This window comes from Silene latifolia, chromosome 11, assembly GCF_048544455.1.
Source record: "Silene latifolia isolate original U9 population chromosome 11, ASM4854445v1, whole genome shotgun sequence".
Lineage (NCBI taxonomy): Eukaryota > Viridiplantae > Streptophyta > Magnoliopsida > Caryophyllales > Caryophyllaceae > Silene > Silene latifolia.
Genome location: NC_133536.1, coordinates 99,779,581 through 99,800,846, shown reverse-complemented (window position 1 = coordinate 99,800,846; position 21,266 = coordinate 99,779,581). Strand labels below are relative to the sequence as shown.

The 21,266-nt window shown below is 41.6% G+C and overlaps 2 protein-coding genes and 1 non-coding gene across 3 annotated transcripts; 1 reads left to right on the top strand and 2 right to left on the bottom strand.

Annotated features, from left to right (window-relative positions):
* Window positions 1-10,136: 10,136 nt before the first annotated feature.
* LOC141615630 (small nucleolar RNA R71) lies at window positions 10,137-10,243 on the top strand. The gene has a single exon (XR_012530042.1). It is a non-coding gene; the product is annotated as a small nucleolar RNA R71 (small nucleolar RNA).
* Window positions 10,244-14,560: 4,317 nt separating this feature from the next.
* LOC141613714 (uncharacterized) lies at window positions 14,561-15,355 on the bottom strand. The gene has a single exon (XM_074432459.1). The coding sequence runs from the start codon at window positions 15,353-15,355 to the stop codon at window positions 14,561-14,563; it is 795 nt and encodes a 264-aa protein (XP_074288560.1).
* A 783-nt stretch (window positions 15,356-16,138) lies between these two features.
* LOC141611828 (cyclic dof factor 1-like) lies at window positions 16,139-19,882 on the bottom strand. The gene is made up of 2 exons (XM_074430465.1): window positions 19,200-19,882; window positions 16,139-17,550 (listed from the first exon to the last, which is right to left on the bottom strand). The coding sequence occupies exons 1-2, from the start codon at window positions 19,392-19,394 to the stop codon at window positions 16,345-16,347; spliced, it is 1,401 nt and encodes a 466-aa protein (XP_074286566.1). The 5' UTR covers window positions 19,395-19,882; the 3' UTR covers window positions 16,139-16,344.
* Between the last annotated feature and the right edge of the window lie 1,384 nt (window positions 19,883-21,266).

The following is a 21,266-nucleotide window of genomic DNA, read 5'->3' as shown; positions in this document are numbered from 1 at the left end:
GTCAAGATTAAAAGTGATTGTTTCATCTCCCACTTCAAGGGTGAGTTCTCCATGTTTCACGTCAATCACCGCTCCCGCGGTGTGTAAGAAGGGTCTTCCTAAAATGATAGGAATGTTGGAGTCTTCCTCCATATCAACAATAACAAAGTCCACCGGGGTGAAGAACTTGCCAATTCTTACCGGCACATCTTCCCATACCCCTAAAGGTGTCTTCGTTGATCGATCCGCCATCTGAAGCGTGATATTAGTGCACTTAAGCTCTCCCATTCCTAACCTCTTGCACACCGAATATGTCATGACACTCACACTTGCCCCAAGGTCACATAGAGCTTTGTTGATTGTGGTGTCGCCAATGGTACATGGAATAGAGAAGCTTCCCGGATTCTTTAGTTTTGGAGGTGAACTTCCTTGTAGGATGGCACTACTCACCTTAGTGAAAGCAATAGTCTCAAGTTTCCGGATGGATTTCTTCTTTGTAAGAATATCTTTCATGTATTTCGCATAGACCGGAACATGATTGATTAATTCCGTAAATGGTCCAAGTTCTTGACAATCTCCATAAACTTCCCAAGTTGTTCATCAAACTTAGGCTTAGCTTGACGACTTGTAAATGGAAGCCGAATCACAATAGGCTCTTTCTCTTTAGCCTTTTCTTCATTCTCCTTTGAAACTTCTTGAATGGTGGGTTCTTCTTCTTTAGAGTTTTCAACAACTCTTTCCTTGTCACTAGCATTCACAACATCTTCATCAACGAGCCTCTTCGGCCCTTCATACCTTGTACCACTCCTCAAATGGATGGCACTCACCGATTCTTGTCTTGGGGGATTACCTTCAGGTGGTAATTGCCCCTTTTGTCTTTGTGAACTTGAAGATGCCAATTTAGACATTTGGGTCTCCAACATATTTGTGTGAGCTAGTATGTTGTTAATGGTGATGTCTTTTGCTTGGCTATCCTTTTGCATTTGAGTGAAAAATTTTTGTTGGTTCTTTTGCATTTGGAGGACCGCTTTTTGAACATCAAAACCTTGGTCATTTGTTTGATTGTATGGAGTTTGGTTTTGATAATTGTTTTGGTAAAAAACTGTCAAAACATGATATTCTATCTCGTTAGGGGTTAAAGTAACCTACTCTTTTTAGCCTCGTATCGGGGGGTTAAATTATATGTGACTTGTGACGGAATAATGATGTAAATAACGTAAAGGGCAAAATAAAGGTATAATGACACAAGAGATTTTGTTGACTCGGAAAACCCGATGTGGGAAACAACCGCGGGGGGAGTCGGTATCCCGCCAATAATCCACTATATGATAATTATGGTACAATATACAACGACCCAGTATATTGCGGATCTGATTCCCTTTAATATCGGACCGGAACTAGGCGCATCAATGAACAACAGTGGTAATTTTTGTGGGTTTATACGTAGGTTTGCAGTAGGGAAATTAGGTTAGCTTGTGGTGAAGCAATTAATGTTGCAATGATTGCATGATGATGGTGGAAGACAATTGCACGTAATAATGGTGCCAAGATGCTCCTTCTTGCTTGCTTGCTTCTCTTTAGTGCACGGTATTTTCTAGGTAGGAGTTATGACGGCGGTGTTTGTTGTGGTGTGAATGAATATGGATCCCTTCTCTTCCTTGCTTCCTTGTATTTATAATGGATAAACCCTAGCATTGTCCTACTCCTTGTATGGCAAGTAATCATGGTCCTACCATGCTTCTTTCAATAAACGATGTCTCACGTTCTATTCTCCCTTATCTCCCTGAAATCTCCCTGATAATCTTCAACACGCGGGCCTCCCTTGGCCCAATTTACCAAATCGGCTCTGATGGACCTAATCCTATGTTGGCCCGGTATGTATAAATTGTCCCAAATAGCAGTATTTGGTCTTCTATTCGTATTTCTCTTCCTTCGGTCCATGGGCCCGACTCCCCTATGTATGACATGGGTCCATTTGCTTAATTAATTACCCACTCGTCTCATGCCACGTAGTTTAGGCCAAATAGTGAATTTTGGCCCAAACAGTTTGCCCCCAATTTCGCTTCTCAGCTTCGTTGAGGAGGGAAATTGACTCTTTAGATTCTGCCTGCTATTGTCATTCTGCTACTGGAACAAACGGTGTCACGCTTCTGGATTCAGCCACTGAGACTTTGTTGGAACAAGATACTGTCATCCTGCTGGAAGATAGCACTAGAAGTCTGCGGGAGAAGGATGATGAAACTTCGCTAGGATATACTGCAATACTTCTGCTGGAGCAGATTGCTGAAACTCCGCTGGAGCAAGCTGCTGCCAGCCTGCTAGGTGTGACTCCTGATGGATACACTTGAGATAACTCTGCATCCCTGTTTTGTACCAATAATTCTGGTGCCCCAATCTACTCGTTTCTACTGAATCATACTCTGTTGTTTTGGCAGACCGATTTCTGTCACTCCTTAATTCTGCTAATCTGCAACCTGATGTTCTGAAGATGCCGACTTGTAGATTTCTGCTAGCATATTACGCCAGCAAGCGGATTTCTGCTGAAGGATGCTCAGCTCAACTTGGTGGATGCCAGGAATCTGATGATGGACGCTGGGTTCCTGAAGGCGGACACTGTTGGTTGCCGTTGGGAGCCAGATGGCTGACTCTAGGAACCAGATGGCTGACATTAGGATCCTGCTGGTTGACGCTGGACACCAGATGGCTGATATTGGGAACCGGCGGCTGACCAGGCGGCTGATGCTGGGAACCTGCTTGGCGGATGCCAGGGAGCAGATGCCTGACACTAGGGATCAAGTGGCAGATGCTGGGGAGCAAATGCCTGACACAGGAATCTTGGTGACAGCTGCTCAGGAGGAATAGTTTCCACCTGCCCTTACCATCATGTTATCTGGTGACCAAAGGTGATTCTGGTAGTTGGCACAAGTTTATTGTGCACTTGTTATGTAGGTGATACCTGCAAAATGTTAGTAATGCAATGCATGTGCATGCGAGGACCCTCTAATGTATGATAGGGGCTATAGTATGATGTGAATGCAATGTCAATCATGCCTATATGTTTTGTCTTTGTCTGCAGGGACAAGATATGTTTTGAAGGATGATAAATATACCTGCCCCTGGCCAGGGGGTAGGAGTAAGTGTTAAGTCACTGTAGGACGTACCTTAGGTAAGTTTATCGTCGTTCTAAGACTGTTGAAATATTTTGGGGACTTGACTTTGTAAGATGCAAGTCTTGGTAAGTGTTTTCAAATACATTGCTTGTCGTGTCTGCCCAAGGAGCAGATTTAGGCTGGAGGTGGCCGTGTCAATCCAAGGGGCTGATTTAGACCTAGCTAGCTGTCGTGTCAACCCAAGGGGTTGATTTAGACATATGCCGCGTTCTGGATAGAGGTGGTCGTGTCAACCTGAGAGGTTGATTTAGACCTGTCGTGTCAACCTGAGAGGGTTGATTTAGACTTAGCTAGCTGTCGTGTGAGTCTGATGACTGATTTAGGCATATGCCGCAATTTGACTACTTAACCTTGTTCATGACGCAAGGTGTGTTCATCATGTTTAAAGCCAACAGGGGCGTATCTTAGGCAAATTTATCGTCATTCTAGGACCAGTGGAACGTTGCAGGATCCTGGTTGCTCAGAAATCTCTGCGCTCCTTATGCCTGTCTAGGTGGTTGTACACCTTCATGGGCTTGTATGCCTGTTTAGGTGGTTGTAAACCTTCAAGGGCTTGTATGCCTGTTTAGGTGGTTGTAAACCTTCAAGGGCTTGTATGCCTGTTTAGGTGGTTGTACACCTTCAAGGGCTTTGTTTTTGCATGCATGCTGGGGCCCTATGCCTGTCTAGGTGGTTGTACACCTTCAAGGGCTTATGCCTGTTTAGGTGGTTGTACGCCCTCAAGGACTTGTACGCCTGTATAGGTGGTTGAACACCTTCAAGGGGATCGTATGCCTGTATAGGTGGTTGAACACCTTCAAGGGGATCGTATGCCTGTATAGGTGGTTGTACACCTTCAAGGTAACTGTGTTGTCCTTATCTCTGGTGGTATTACTGCCTCTCCTCCGAACACCAGGCTGAAGAGTGTTTGAACTGTTCTTTGAGTTTCTGCCCCCAGTTTCTTTTAGCTTTCGTTTCAGGTTCTCAACAGTGAGTCAGCTTGTCCATTGGACTGCTTGTTTATGGCTGTCATGCGGAATATGTATTCTTTGCCCCCTGCATGGTTTTCAGAGCTTGGGTGTGGAGGACATGCACTTCTACTTGTCATTTATTATTTCACGTTCTAGTTTACAGGGGACCTGGCTGATGACAGCATGTATTGATGTGATTTTTCGCTTGAGGAAGCTAATGTAAGAATGTGTTCTGCAGCATTCTGGCTGCTGCCTGTCTCCTGCATATTCAGAGTACTTAGGAATTTTTTATGTACTGCCAGATGTCAGGCAGATGTTGGGGATCAGATGCCAGAAGTTGGGATCCTGCTGGCAGAGCGATCTGATACTCATTAGGAGGCGGAGTATCCTGCAAGCAAGGTGATCTGCAAGCTGCTGGCGGAGCAACCTGTCCTGCTGGCTGGGTGGCCTGATCTGCACGCAAGAAGGTTATTTCTGCAAGCAGAAAGTTTGCTGGCGGAGCGACCTGTCTTGCTGGCTAGGTGGCCTGATCTGCATGAAAGAAGGTTGTTTCAGTAGGCAGAAAGTTTGGTGTAGGCAGCGTTCTGCGCTCTGCTCTCTTCGTTCTGCGCCCTGCATTTCGTAGGAGGACGCTCCATTTGATTTGGGGGGAGAGTGGCAGGTTCTGGAGCCCGTGTGACTACTTCTGCTGGCAGGAGAATTTAATGACGGTCCTGCAAGAAATATTTCTGCTAGGGCTGGCAGATGGCATAGCCACCGACCCTCCGACGCTCAAGGCAGTAGTTATACAAAATATAAATATTGTAATGAGATCACGAATTGATGAGCTACCTTAGGAGCAGCGTATCTCCCTATGGATATGAATCTTCTTTCTTTTGCTTACTGCTAATTGTAGCATATAAAATGATGAGTATGGTTGATAAGATACCTGGGTTGAGTGCTGCCCCCACGGTTGTGAGGGCGTTTGCCTTCAGGTTCTGGTCCCTGAACGGAGATCTCGCTGGTTTCGGATATCCACAGATGCCCACCTTTTTCGAATGTCGTATTTTCAGGCGCGGACTTTCAGTGCCTAATCGCGGGCGTCGACTTTCGGCATCCGGGGCGGGGCGTCAAACTTTCAGGCGTCCAAACTTTCAGGTGTCCAGACTTTCAGGTGTCTGGCTGGCAAACGTCAGACTCAGGTAGCTAACTTCAGGTGTCCAGACTTTCAGGTGTCTGGCTGGCAGACGTCAGACTCAGGTAGCTAACTTCATGTGCCAGACTTTCAGGCGGCTGGCTCTCATAGTTGCTACATGCTTAGACGATTAGGTGCCTGGATTTCTCAGGTACCTGTCCTGCTTCCCTCGTAGGTACCAAGCCTACTCCTGTTCCCCTTATATTGGTGGTCTTAGTGCGCTATGTCCAACTTTAGGTCTCATGTCTCCCTCTAGGTTGGGGGTTGCTTTTATCCACCTAGGCCTGAGGTACTGGACTAAAGTAGATACGAAGTCCATTATGGTCTGTGACTTAATGGTCGTCCGAGGTTCGGATTTCATGTTGTAAGCACTTAGATGTGTCGTTCAATTGGTCATGCTTCCTGATATCTATGGTTTACTCATAATGGCTTTCAGGGGGTAGTCAGTTAGCACATGGACATTACTAGACTAAAAATACGAACGCAATTTATAGAAGGCTACAACATGTGAAAGAACCAGTTTTTCATGTGTTGTGTACCTGATCTCTGCAGGATGCAGAGACTTAAATAAGTAATATTCTGGCTTCCAGCATGACATTGGCTATTGTCTCATCCACTGATAGGTATGGGGACCAGGATTCTTCTAGTTCTCGTTTGGACAACAGAGGTGGTGCGCTCAGATAGTGTTTCAGATTTGTGAATGTCTTTCGTGCTTCTCTGCCCAATCGAACTTTTGGTGCCTCCCAAGTATAACGTAAAATAATGTGCATCTGCCCCCTTTCGCTTCTAGCTCCTAGGTGATGCTCTATGTCCAAGTTGTTGCTAGATTCTAGCTGCCTAGGTCGCTGGCTGAAAGGACTACTTCGACAACTAATCCAGTCTACTGTTCTGGTGTCTGCTGACTGCTTTCTGCTGACTCCTTCCTGCCTCCTACATCCTACTTCCTGCTTCCTGCTTCCTGAATTTTCGACTCTGCCACCTCCTGCATTCTGCTTCCTACTTCCTGCTTCCTAAATTTTTGATTCTGGCTCCTCCAGCTTCCTGAATTTGAGAGGAGTCAGCTGGTCGAGACCTCCTTATTCTGCTAGATCTCAGCGTGCTGGGAACCTGATTCTGGATGCTGATGAGGTCAGCTCCCCTAAAATGTTGTTGAGGCTGCTGATGTCTTCGAACTAGAGCTAATTCCTGCAAGAAGAGATCAAACAGAACTGGGTGGTGGAGCTGATATTACAGCTGCTGAGAAAAGGATCTTGCTGGATAGATCTCTCCCCTAGCTTGTTCGGATTTTTGTTTGTCAGTTTTGGGGCTTGGCCCTTTCTGTTTTGCTTTGTTTTGGTTTTGTGATGTTCCTCGAGTTCTAGCCTTGCTAGGATACTCGTGGTACAAACTGATTACTGCTGGCTGTCGACCCTATGAGGGTGACAGTTGCTTAGAGTTGGCGGAGTCAGCATTCTAATTATTTTTGTCTTGGCTGGGTCCAGCCTGCTGGCTATATTTTGTCTGGTTCCTATCATATCATCATGGGACCAAACGAAACAATCCCTGTTAGCTTTATGAAATTTAATAAATTGTTGAAGAAGATTACCTGTATACTCTGAACCTGCAAGCAATATTAGCTCTGGGTCCATCTTACCCATGTCGACTGAGTTTACTGTGACCACTAGGATTTTTCTTATGGTATAGTTTCTATGTATGATGTTATGATGAGAGCATCGTGGTGGTGCTTCTGAGTGTCATGAACATCTACCTCGTCGAATGTGATAGGTGGCATATTCTCATGGCTGACTCTGCAGGAGGACTCTAGGAGTTCTTTTTTGTTTCTATGTCATGCCTTTTTTGCTGCTTAGTATGCTAGGCCGCACAGTTCTGATCCACCTGTTATCACGTATATTATTCTAAGACAAATAGGAAGTATAAAGGGTAGAACCTGATTTGTGGAGCCTATTTTACTGGACCTTGCCCCCACGTGATAGCAGGTGGTCCAGGTTACCCTGTTCGTATTGAAAACTCTCTAGAAGCATTTATTTGTCTTATGGTGCTGCTGGTCATGTTCCTTAGCTTTTGGAGTCGTCACTCCACCAGGTTTACAAGTCCTGCAAGAGGGTTAAGAACAGATGGAACAATACCAAAGATGTTACCTCCGCGATGACATTCCTGTAGAGATATGTTCTCTGGGGTTACTGATTACTGGAGTTGGGCGACAATGGCTCCAGATTGTCATTCTGATTCCTGATGGCTGACATAGCCTGCAGTCTGATCAGTATGAAAGGTGGTTGTATGTTGGGCCTCCAGGTTGTAGTCTGGGGACTAGCTCCTCAGGGATCTGTCTATCTGGGCCATAGATTCCTAAGGTCTTGATCTGCCTGTCAGCCTGCTAGTCCACCTGATGTCTGTACACTAACTGCTGGTACACTGTTGTTGACTTCTGGTGGATTGATCATTCCTGCTCTAACAGAGGCTGGTGGAACTCTAGGAAGCAGATTTCCTGTAGGACTTCAGAGGAACTCTGGGGAGTAGTTCTGCTGCAAGCATCTGGATGAATTCTGGGGAGCGTGTCTGCTGCAGGCATCTGAAGCAATTCCAGGGACCAGATCTGCTGCCGGATTCAGGCGTCTGAGGGAAGTTTTGCTACCAGACTCAGGCGTCTGAAGGAATTCTGGGAACTAGATCTGCTGCCAGACTCAGGAGTCAGAAGGAATTTCTGCTGCCAGGTCTGCTACTAGACTCAGGCGTCTGAAGGAAGTTCTGCTGCCAGGTCTGCCACCAAACTCAAGGGTCAGAAGGAATTTCGGGGGCCAGATCTGCTGCAGGTCTCTGGTAAGGCTTCAGGGAGCAGATCTGCTGCGAGGCTTTTGGAGGATCCCAGAAAGCTGATCTGCTGCTGGCTTCCATATAACTTCTGGGGAGCAGATCTACTGCCGACTTCTGGAGGATCCGAGGAAGCTGATCTGCTGCTGACTTCCAGATAACTTTTGGGGAGCAGATCTACTGCTGACTTCTGGAGGATCCGAGGAAGCTGATCTGCTGCTGGCTTCTAGATAACTTCGGGAGCGATCTCTGCGACTTCGGAGGATCCGAGAAGGCGATCTGCTGGCGCTTCCGGATAACTTCGCGAGCGGATCTCACTGCGACTGGAGGATCCGAGGAAGCTGATCTGCTGCTGGCTTCCAGATAACTTCTGGGGAGCAGATCTACTGCTGACTTCATAAATAGCGATGAGATCTCGCTCGCTAGCAGACATGGCACCGGAGATTGACTTGATGACAACTTGGCTATAGAAATCAATCACCATGCCCCACGGTGGGCGCCAAAACTGTTTTGGTAAAAAACTGTCAAAACATGATATTCTATCTCGTTAGGGGTTAAAGTAACCTACTCTTTTTAGCCTCGTATCGGGGGGTTAAATTATATGTGACTTGTGACGGAATAATGATGTAAATAACGTAAAGGGCAAAATAAAGGTATAATGACACAAGAGATTTTGTTGACGCGGAAAATCCGATGTGGGAAACAACCGCGGGGGGAGTCGGTATCCCGCCAATAATCCACTATATGATAATTATGGTACAATATACAACGACCCAGTATATTGCGGATCTGATTCCCTTTAATATCGGACCGGAACTAGGCGCATCAATGAACAACAGTGGTAATTTTTGTGGGTTTATACGTAGGTTTGCAGTGGGGAAATTAGGTTAGCTTGTGGTGAAGCAATTAATGTTGCAATGATTGCATGATGATGGTGGAAGCCAATTGCACATAATAATGGTGCCAAGATGCTCCTTCTTGCTTGCTTCTCTTTAGTGCACGGTATTTTCTAGGTAGGAGTTATGACGGCGGTGTTTGTTGTGGTGTGAATGAATATGGATCCCTTCTCTTCCTTGCTTCCTTGTATTTATAGTGGATAAACCCTAGCATTGTCCTACTCCTTGTATGGCAAGTAATCATGGTCCTACCATGCTTCTTTCCATAAACGATGTCTCACGTTCTTTTCTCCCTGATCTCCCTGAAATCTCCCTGATAATCTTCAACACGCGGGCCTCCCTTGGCCCAATTTACCAAATCGGCTCTGATGGACCTAATCCTATGTTGGCCCGGTATGTATAAATTGTCCCAAATAGCAGTATTTGGTCTTCTATTCGTATTTCTCTTCCTTCGGTCCATGGGCCCGACTCCCCTATGTATGACATGGGTCCATTTGCTTAATTAATTACCCACTCGTCTCATGCCACGTAGTTTAGGCCAAATAGTGAATTTTGGCCCAAACAATAACTTTGGTTTTGATTGTAAAAGGGTCTTTGAGCTTGGTTTCTCATTGGAGGTGGGGTGTATGTTGTTTGAGGGTTTTGAACATTTTGGCTTTTGTATGAGAGGTTGGGATGGAATTTGGTGCTTTCATTGTAATAGTTGGAATAAGGGGTACCACTCTTGTATGCATGGAAAGCATTCACTTGTTCACTTGTTCCCCTACATTCACTTTGGTCATGTCCCAAAGTGCCACAACTCTCACATACTCCACTTGGAATTGATGAAGATGCCACCATGGCATTAACATGTTGCTTAGGTGATTTGGAGGCTTCTTCAAGCTTAGACATAGCCTTCTCAAACTTCAAATTAATGGTATCAATATGAGTACTAAGTTGAGCACCCAATTGAGTAATAGAGTCCACTTCATGCTTTCCTCCTCTAGTAGCCTTACGAGGCCTACTATATTGTGAGTTATGGACCGCCATTTCCTCAATCTTGTTCCATGTTTGATTATCATCAACTTCGGTAAACATGCCATTTGATCCCATATTGAGAATGTTTCGGGAGTCTTCATATAGACCATTCCAAAATTGTTGTACAAGGAACCACTCGCTAAGTCCATGATGTGGACAAGATCGGCAAGTATCCTTGAATCTCTCCCATGCTTCATACAAAGATTCCTCATCCCTTTGTTTGAACCCGGTGATTTGGGCTCTCAACATGTTAGTCTTCTCCGGAGGATAGAATTTTTTGTAGAAAGCAAGTGCCAATTTCTTCCAAGAGTCAATACCAAGAGTAGCCTTATCTAGGCTCTTCAACCCTTGCTTCGCGGAACCAATCAAAGAAAAAGGAAATAAGACCCATCGAATTTGGTCTTGAGTAACTCCGGTTTGAGAAATCGCATCACAATAGTCACAAAAAGTCTCCATATGAGAATGAGAGTCTTCACTAGGCATCCCCCCAAATTGACTTCTCTCAACTAATTGTATAAATGCGGATTTTGCAATGAAATTACCGGTTAAATGTTGTGGTGTGAGAGTACCATTTGGTAGGTTCTCCTCGGTTGGTACGGAATGTGATGAGAATTTAGGCATTGTGGGTTGATTTTGTGGTTGGTTATGTGTTGGGTTATCCTCTCCTTCTCTTGCAAAAGGGTTGATGAACTCAATGTTATTTGGTTGAATGTCCACAATCTCACCAATACCTCTCAAAGTATTCCTAGCAAGTCTTCTATTGTTGGTCAAAGTTCTTTCAATTTCAAGATCAATGGGTAACAAGTTACCTTGTGATCTCCTAGACATGCAAAATATCAAACAACTTGAAAACAATTAGAACAAACCTTGAGGAGTTTGACTTCCCCAAGGTAAAGAAAGACACAACTAAAAACAATCAAAGAAAATCAAATCAAGTTAACACCGTCCCCGGCAACGGCGCCATTTTTTGGTCGGTGTATGGATTTCGGTTACTTGTCGTTAAGAGTTACCTAGACCAAAACAATATTTATAACTTCACAAACTACTCTTCTTTTAGTAAAGAGGTAAGTAAAGGTCGGATCCCAAGGGACGGGTATTGATGTAGGATTTTCGATTGCAAATGGTTGTGTCTAAGGGTGTCACAATTTGGGTTGAGGTAGGAGATCAACTAAACTAAATAACAATGTAAATAAAGTAATGAAAGCAAGCAAGATGATTAAAACGAGATGTAAACAATTGATTAAAAGCACTAGGGTGTCATTGGTTCATAGGGGATTCATGGGATTTGATCATACAAACATATTTTCTATTAGATGCAAGCAATTATTGTTGTGATGGGATCGAGTTAGTGTATATCTTACAAACCCTAAGAATGTTTGGGTCCCGGAGCCGAATCGATTAGATTGTACAACACCTACAAGTCGACTTAATCCTCCCTATCCAACTATATGCATGGTCTAATGAGACTCGAGTTGGTTTATGTCTTACAAGTCTCATTGAAAAGGTAAGTGATGGGTAAAAAATGCAAGGATTCATAGGCTCGCATTTCATCAAACATAACATGTGCATAAGTTGAAATCACAACAAGCAAGCAAATTAATTATGAAAACATATTAGATTAAGCATGAATCAATCCCCATGTTGGTTTCCCTTAATTCCGCATTAACCCTAATTAAGAAAACTACTCACTCATTGTCAAGTTTAACATGCTAACAAGGTTGTCAATCATACTAGCAAGGCAAAACATGATGAACAAATGAAGATGATTAACAATAATTAAAAAGGATTAAGAGAGAATTATACCTATAAAGATGATTCCAAATAATAAAGCAAAGAATAATAGAAGTATTTGATGATTGATAGAAGGTTGTCAATCCTCCAAATAAACCCAAATAATCTTCTAATTACCCAAAATAAATGATGAACAATAGAGAAATTAAGGAATGGTTAAGAAATGAGATTTGTATTAATGCTAAATTAAGAATTGATTACAAGATTAAGAGAGTATTAGGACTTGATTAGGATCCTATTAAGATGACATGCTAATCTAGGTAGTATAATGGGGTATTTATACTATAGATTAGGTACAAAGATTAGGGTTACTAAGGGCTTAAATGACTATTAAGACCCTTAAGAAAAGTTGAGGAAGTGCTCCTCTCCAAGGAGATGCTCATCTCCGTTTTGGTGGTATCCAGAAGATCTGCTCTTCCCGAGGGTCTTGGCAGCAGAGACGGTTGGTTCTGCATGGGGATCCGAGCGGATTGTCGGAGGGACGCTCGGATCATTTGGCATCAAGACGAGCGTCTTGGCATCGGGACGCTCGGATTGTAGCAGGGCGACGCTCGTCCTGGGCTGGGAGACGCTCGGATTCCTTCACAGTCACTTCTCTTCTTTTCTTTCCTCAACAATCCTCGGGGGTCTGGTTGGAGATGCAAGGATCCTTTCGTCATTGCCCAAGCTACTTTATTTCCTACATAGGCCTTCTAGCATTGTCTTCCCTTTGATGCTTGGTCATTTAATTTGATCAATTTAGCTCCATTTTGCCATGAAAATGCAAAGTTTGCACTCCTTTCCTACCAAGGGAACAAAACCTCAAAGAATATGCAAAACGGGGTACTAAAGATAGTAAATGACCCAATTATGCACTAAAAAGCATAGGAACGAGCCTAATTCGGGGACTAAATATGCTCAAATATGAGTCACATCATTGCTGTTGGAATATCTTTCTCTGAGGAAACTGCTGTATCAAAAAACAAATGCTCATCTGAATCAGTGTGGCATGTACCAGACAAATGTGTCAGCTCTCTGGGGGCGTGATCTCTCTACATATTCTGGTGCTACTGAAGGTTGATAACCAGGTTTATAGGGAAAAATATCCTCTTTAAAAATAACATCTATGCTGACAAGAATCTTGTGGTGATCAAGATCATATAACCTATACCCCTTTTGCCCAAAGGGATACCCAAGCATAATGCACTTGAGTGCTCTCTTGTCAAACTTATCAGGTCCTTTATAGGATGCATAACATAGACAACCTAATGTTCTTAAATTAGTATAATCTGACACCTTCCCAAACAAGAGTTCATGTGATGTCCTCCACTGTAACACTGCAGTGGGCATTAGGTTGATCAGGTGAGTAGCAGCTAAGATCAACTCTCCCCAAAACTTCTTAGGAAGATAACCTTGGATCCTCAATGCTCTTGCTGTCTCTAGAAAGTGACGATGCTTTCTCTCAACCTTTCCATTTTGTTGAGGATTTCCTGGTATAGATCTTTGGTGTACTATCCCATTAATAGAAATAGGTGGTTGCACTCATGCTGAAATATCTCACTTCCATTATCACTGCTTATATGCTTAATGGTAGTGTTAAAGTGATTCTTAACATAAGCAAAAAATGCACTAAAGTATCTGAGAGGGTTGTCTTATCTTTCAAAAGGATTGTCCATGTGGTTTTAGAGTAGTCATCCACAATGGTAAAAAATAAAGAGTGGTTTCCTAGATACTTTTGTCTATAAGGTCCTCACAAATCCATATGCACTAATTCAAATGGAAATTTAGTAACTGATGCACTAACAGGAAATGGAAATTTATGATGTTTAGCAAGAATACATATCTCACAATGAAAATGCTTCTTATTAGGTATAGAACCAGACAACACGTGTTGTATAGCATTCAAGGAAGAGCGTCCTAGTCTACTGTGTAACAAGAGTACATCATCACAACTGACAGCAGCAGACAAGTGTGTATTATTACATTTATTTAAAACTACACTTGAGTGTCTTGAGCTTGTAACTAACTGGTATATGCCAGCACTTCTTGAGCCATGACAGAGCACCTCCTCGGTGGAAGGGTCCTATATAGCACAACCAGCAGAGGTAAAATTAGCATGGAGATGGTTGATTGACAAAAGTTTTCCTAGGGATAATAGATGGTGTCTGAAATCAGGAATGTAAAACACATCAGACAACCTAATTTTCTCAGTCAATTGAATATCTCCTATATACTTGACCATTTTCACTTGTCCATGAGGCAAGGTTATTGCAACAGGCGTGCTTAATTTCTTATGACTCAGAAATTGACTAAAATCATAAGTCATGTGATTGGAAGCACCAGAATCTATAATCCAAGTATGATCACACAGATGAGAATTGTGCATAACAGTGGATGCTAGAGAGATACCTGCAAAGTTAGCAACAGGTTTATCAGTAGAAACTGGATTCTGCATCCTGAATAACTCTTTAGCAACTGCTTGGGCAAAAGAAGGATCACGAGAGAAAGAAGGATCACAAGCATCCACAGCAGCTGAGTTCTGGTGATCAGTGGAAAGCTCACAAGGAGTATCATCTTCATATGAAGTTTCTTCAACATTTGCAGCATATCCTCTTCCCATAGCAGGCATATTAGAAGGCCAGATGCTCGTCCCCTACCCCTGCCTCTTCCTTGAGGATTAAACCAACAATAAGCATAGGTATGACCATATTTCTGGCAACGATCACAGAAGTAAACAACTTTCTGTTTCTGGCCATCCCTCCTCCACACATTGCAACCGTTCTGGACTCCAGGACCTTAAGAAGTGCCTGGAACAGAAGGACTGGAGGAAGATGCATTGTAATTCTTAGGTGGATATTGCTGTGCAGCAGTTAATGCCACACCATCCAGATCAACTTTAACATCAGTATCAGTGATTTGCTTTTGCATCTCTACTAGATGAACTTTAGCAAAACCCTGATTGACAGAAGGAAGTGGACCTAAAGCAAGAATATGACCTCTGATTTGATCATATTTATTATCCAGTCCCATGAGAAAATCAATTAAATTGTTCCTATTATCACGCTCAACAATACGCTTGAGTAATTGACATGAACAAGCAGCAATTGCATTACATGTGCAATTAGGTAAAGAATCAATTGATCGATGATCCTCCCAAACAAACTTTAATTTCGCATAGTATTCAGCGACGGCTTGCGAAATTTGTGTCATCTCCTTGCGCAGCTTATATAGATGAGGAGCATTTGACTGGTTATACCTTTCATTCAACTCCTCCCGTAGCTGCTTCGAAGAAGTGACGTAATTGAAAGTACGAGCGATTTTCTCATTCAAAGAAAATTGAATCCACCTCATGACTGTGTAATCAGTTCGTATCCAGTCACCGTGTGTAGAAGCAGTATCAACAGGCTCAGGACAACCGCCATTGACAAAGCCGAGCTTATTCTTGGAGATTAACGCAATTCTCATATTTCTGGACCAATGCAGAAAGTTTTGACCTTCAAAGACATGCGGAATGATCTGAAGAAGTGATTGATCTCCAGTCGTGAGGTGTAGAGGATTCACATACACAGAATTTGATGTTGCGTCAAGCATCTTGTTGAAAATCGAGTATGATTAGCACAGCGGAAGAATCGATTGAATTGATTATGAATTCGTTCAAACAGAGATGAAGAAATTGAAAATTTGATCGAAAATCGAAACAAAAATTGATGTTTTTGTGAATTTGATGTGATAACAAAAGGAAACAAGTGAAAATGTAAACAATTGAGAATGTATTGTAAAGAATTTGCGAAAAAACGTCACAGAATCAATGTCCTGGCGATTGATACCATGATAAAAGTATGAACCTCCATTAATGGAGTCTCTAGAGCTTTAGCTCTCAAACACTCAAACAAAATTAAAGGATGATTTTATTATGAATGAATAATTCACTGAGATATTTACATGTCCTTATATACATGAGGTTGTTAGGCTGTACAAAAGTTTGTTACAACAGTTTGTTACAATTCTGTGACGGCTGATGTCATGCTCTGGTTTAGAGGCTTCTTCAACCTCAACCATATATCTCCAATATTATTAGAAAGTATTAAGCGCATCCATTTACACATTAAAAACATGAACTTTGAATTAGCTCATAAAGAATACACTATAAGTTCAAATTCTTATACCTTGATTGTACAATACTTATGGTACAACTGGATGTATAATCCTATTTGTGAGTAACCTACTATAACATTCTAACGCAACACACAAAAACCCTAATAACAAACACTAGCCTCTCCTCAAGCAAGGTGGAGGTCGCAAAACCCACTCACGATTGTGTTACATGACAATTGACAACTGCCAAAAATGTATTGACCGATTGACGAACCGTCGGAAACAAAATATTTTGGTGTTCATTCGTGGAACCTTACACGAGCAAGAGTCATTGAATATTACATGAATTCTAATTTCTAACCCCTTATTTAGAGATATATACATTAGTGTTTGTTTTCAATCTAACTAATCCACTCACTGGTAAAAATTTACATGTACACTTCATAAACATGAGAAAACTATACCAAACCTAAAAACCCTGAACTCTATGAGTTCTCCTGGAAATTCTGAGACCGAGATAAGGCAGCTGGATTAGCTTCCAGGACAGGAGATGTCTCCAAATTATGGGTCATTTCATCGCACTTTGACTGGAATGCCTTGAACAGACCTGAGCCTCGCCCAATAGCTTCCAGCTTCTCATTACGTTTAATTCCAAGTGTTGTCCATATAGAACTCTTAGCAGCTTCTTCGGAATCATCAATCCTCAGTGTTTTTGGAACCCACAAAGACCGACCACCATAATTGTCCTGCGATTCCTTCTCCTCGGAGCTGGTCGATGTCAGCATATTCCCATCTCTTGTATGCTTCCCCAAAGTCGGAGAGTTAGGGCCTGAGCTGCCAGGACTCGGCACTGATTGACCTGCAAAAGATGGTTGGGCAACCCAGGGAATACTCCAGTAAGCAGGAACAGGATAATAAGGCAATGCTAGACCATTAGGACAGAAGGGTGGAGCTGCTACTGGTGGAGTCCACTGAGCTGCATTCCAAGGATAAGGCCAAGGAGGACCAGGGTAACATGGAACTGGAGTCGGAGTCGGAAAAGGAACGCTATTTTGACCAGCTGAATCTTTTGGTGATGATTTGGTAGCATCCTTGAGACTTGACCCATTTAACTCATCTGGGGTTGGGAACACATTAGGGGCTGGGGAATTCCTTGTTTGCTCAGCAAGGTTTAGGATTGATGCCATGGAATCACAAAGAGGCGAGTCTGACTCAAAGGTCAGAACTGTGCCATTTGGTTGCAGTTTCAACTGGGTACCATGTGGAATATCCGGCCGAGTAGCCTGTAGAGCTTCTGGAACTGTGATATGGCGATATTGAGAGACTGAGTTCTTATTCTTGCGACGACCTGCACCAACGGGTACGTTCCTCATTGTACCACCAGCTGTCCAATATCTTTGGCAATTTCTACAAAAGTGACGAGGCTGGTTAACATTGTAATTATTGTAATAACAGAACTTTGTGTCCATGCTGTTACAACGTGGGCATGGGAGTATCTTGTCAGGTTTCTTCAGTGTCTTCTCTTCTGATACGCTTGTCTCTGCCATTTCCTCTTCTCGCTCTAATGGTTCCGTTGCTCCCTTTTCATGAGCTCCGGATAAAGTCTCTTGATCATTGAACGTTCTTGGTGATGGATCTTGAGGTGGGACTTCAGATTCCTCTAAGTAACATGAGTTTGAATCTTGATCATGCTGAATGAATTTAAGCCTTAATAAAAACATCATATGGGTACACCACATAACTACTAAAGCTATAACCAAAATGGCGATACACAGATAACGAGTCAAAATTTAAAAGCAAAAAACTATCGTTTCAGAAAATTAATCAAGTGACTTTCAAATCATATAACTTCATTACTTCTTGTCGAGCTCTCTATAAATATATTGCATGTTTAGTGTCAAGTTCTCCATGAAATAATCAATGGTGCACACTGTTACTGTGGTGCAACTTAAAATGCAAGGCAAAGGAAGTGCGATGATCTTTTTATAAGTAAGGTAGCTAGAGATTCCGTGCATAATTGCTTTAAATCCATGAAGCGCAGTAGCTAAGACAAGGCGCATGCGATTTCATGAAAAAAGTTTCAAGAAAAAGTGCTACTCCGTATAATACTAAGTATAGCATTTCTTTAACGAACATCCTTACAGGTGTGTCTGGTACAAGTTAACAACCATCTTGACAAGTTGCTGTCAACTTCAACAAGAGCTTTTCTCAAATCGGTCTCCTTTTATACATGGTTGCACACGGTAAATACTACTTCCTCCATTCAACTCCACTCTACCACCTTTCCATAATCATCCATTCAACTCACTCTACCACCTTTCCATAATCATCCATTCAACTCCACTCTACCACTTACTATAAAAAGAAAGTAAAATGATCATATTGTCCTTATCACACCATCCTATTTACAAGAAATGCCACTAGATGACCCGCCTCCTTTCCATAATGCTTAATCAAAACTCTTATGACCCACACATTATGCATTAATAAAGTAATTTACACAATTCCATTTGTACTTCTTTCATTTCTTTATTAACTCCTTAATACTTGTGCAAAATCAAACATGGTAGAGTGGAGTTGAATGGAGGAAGTACTATACATCCAGTTGTATACTCAACCACTATACATTTATCCGAGCTTATGTGTTGCACACAAGTTTACGGAAGTACAAATTTCCTTTAGATTTGTCACAAGTTGATGGTAAAAGCGAAGACCCCGTGTCTTAGCCCCAAAGAACCACTAGATAAACATATTACTCAAAACTATGACTACCACACAATAAAAAGATCAAATTCGTAACCAAATCAACGACTCCGATTAACAACCAATTTTTATTTTTTTTTGAGACATAAAACCAACTGTTTGGTTTCTTGTTCAGCGGAGATAGTAACTCAGGCTCCACACAATCGACCCCTTACTGCTTTACCATCTTTTGCGGAGGTAGCTATTTTATTAGTTATGGTACAATTTTTTCTTCAAATAGTAATAGAGTTTCTCAAAAGACGTATTGTTGGTCAATAATGTCTTAATCGTATCCGTCTTAAACAAGACTTACCGGAAACAAACTAATCCTTGACTCTTTTTTAATAAAGTTGAAGGAAGACAAAAACACATGAAACCGGTCATACCTAAATATAGCTAAAAACTAGGTAACAACATATCAAAACAAATCCTGCGGATGTTTCCTTTTAAGTCCATAAATCTAAATCGACCTTCAAAATATATCCATAGTAAATTCAATCAAATTATTACTCGTCACAACGAATAAATAGATAAACAAATGATTTGGACGGAGTCAGTAGTAAAAATAAATAAATAATTAAAAAAAAAAAAAAAAAACCTTATCGTTGATGTCGCTCTGATGAATAGCTGTGTCGCTAGACATGTCATCGGCCTGAGAAACATTATTGAAATGATCGGATGGCGTAAGCTCAGAATCGTTATCGACATCGGTAGCCTTAATGAAGGGAAGAGTATCCGGCAGAGGAATGGTCTTGCCGAAGAGCTTGATGGCAGGGTCTTTAGCTTCACCCATTTCTTTTTTTAAAATTAATGTTTTTAATTAATATTATTAACTATTGAATAATACTATGGATATTGTTATTATTGAAATCCCGTGATTTGCGAACTAAAGAAAGAGAAAATAAAGGAAAAGCAAAAGAAAAGAGAGGAGATAAAATAGGGATTAATAATAATAAAAAGTGTGAAGGAAGAGTAAAAGAGTGTTGAAATATAGGAAAAATAAGAGCTAGATTTTCGGGTGACCTCCGAAAGATCTGACAATCTCTTTAGTTTTAGTGTGAATTTCTGGAGTCTGTGCTTATGCCTTGTTTTGGTGTCTATTGACATGGATGGACAGAGTTGGCAGAGATAGGGAGCCTGCCTTGCTCCAGTTTACTCTCTAGTCACTACACTTTTGCAAATAAATTAGTGTTAGATATGGAACTAAGTATGTAACTCCCGTGGGTTCCATACTATCTTATCAAAGTATCGGACCCGTTTTAAAAGTTTAGAAATTGCTACATTGACATTAACCGTCACAAACAATTGTTTTAGAGGCTCATTTTCGGTGAAAAAGATTAGGTGGACGAAAATACTCGTCCGCTAGTATATACTCTCTAGTCATTACAATTTATGGTCTAATTATACTAAAATTAAAATCACAGATTCTCATTTGTGACGGTATATCCGTCGTAGACTTGCGACAGATCAAGTATTATCCAATTGGATATAAAAAGAAAAACCATTTGGGATTCTATATGCTTTGTCTTATCTACCCAAGTGGGAGAAATTAGAAGTTTGCGATGGATATATCCGTCGCAAGAGACTTACTGAATTATAATAGGTTATTCTTTAATCTCCGACAATAGTTATATAGTGATTTAATTTCCCATTGATTTATATTTTTTTCTAGGGTTTTTTTATAACTGGTACCACAGGTAATTCACTTTTTGAGAACTGCTACCAAGGTACAATAACAATAACATCGAGCCTTAATCCCAAAATGATTTGGGGTCGGCTGACATGAATTATCCTTTAGAACCGTCCATGGGGGAACGCACACCTCAAAATGCGAATAGAAAAGGGAAAAATGAAAAACAAAAAGGAGAGCGAAAATGTAATACAAAGTCAAGGTAAACTTACAGGTTTTAAAATCGAATTCCGGATTTCTTTTATAGAAACTTAAAATTTAAATCGAGAGAAAAGATTAAAACGATTTTGAAAACCGAAATAGAATTAAGGATTTGGAATGCCTTAAAAGTAAACCAAGTAAAATATATAAGAAAGTGGTTGGGAAAAAAAGGTGTGATAAAGGAGAGTAGAACAAATAATTTTTTTTAAAAATTAAATAAAAACACTAAATATGTCAAAAAAACGTCAAATACTAAAAATCCACATGTATCCTTTCCCTCCATTGTGCCCTCTCCGTCACCATAATCTCCCCAAGCCCCAGAAATCTAATATCGTGCTCTATCACTCTCAGCCATGTCTGTCTCGGTCTCCCTCTACCTCTAGGGACCTTTTCTATTCTCCAAGTCTTCAGCCTCCTAACTGGTGCGTCCATATGTCTCATTCTCACATGGTCAAACTATCTTAGTCGATTTTTCATCATCTTGTCCTCTATTGGCGCCACTTTTGCCTTTTCCCTAATCACCTCATTCCTTAATCGATCTTTCCTTATATATCCGCACATCTATCTCAACATACGCTGTGACACCCCTCGATAGGGAAAAGAGAACTAATAAATCTAAGCGGAAAATACGAGATTTTTAAAACTTTTTAAAGTTTAAAGTGCGAAATCCACCATTCGTGATCAAGCGGAAATGAAAAGTAGGATAATTAACTTTTACAATTAAAAACAAAGTGTGTTGGGGAAAAGATATCCCACGAATAAGCACAAGTCTAA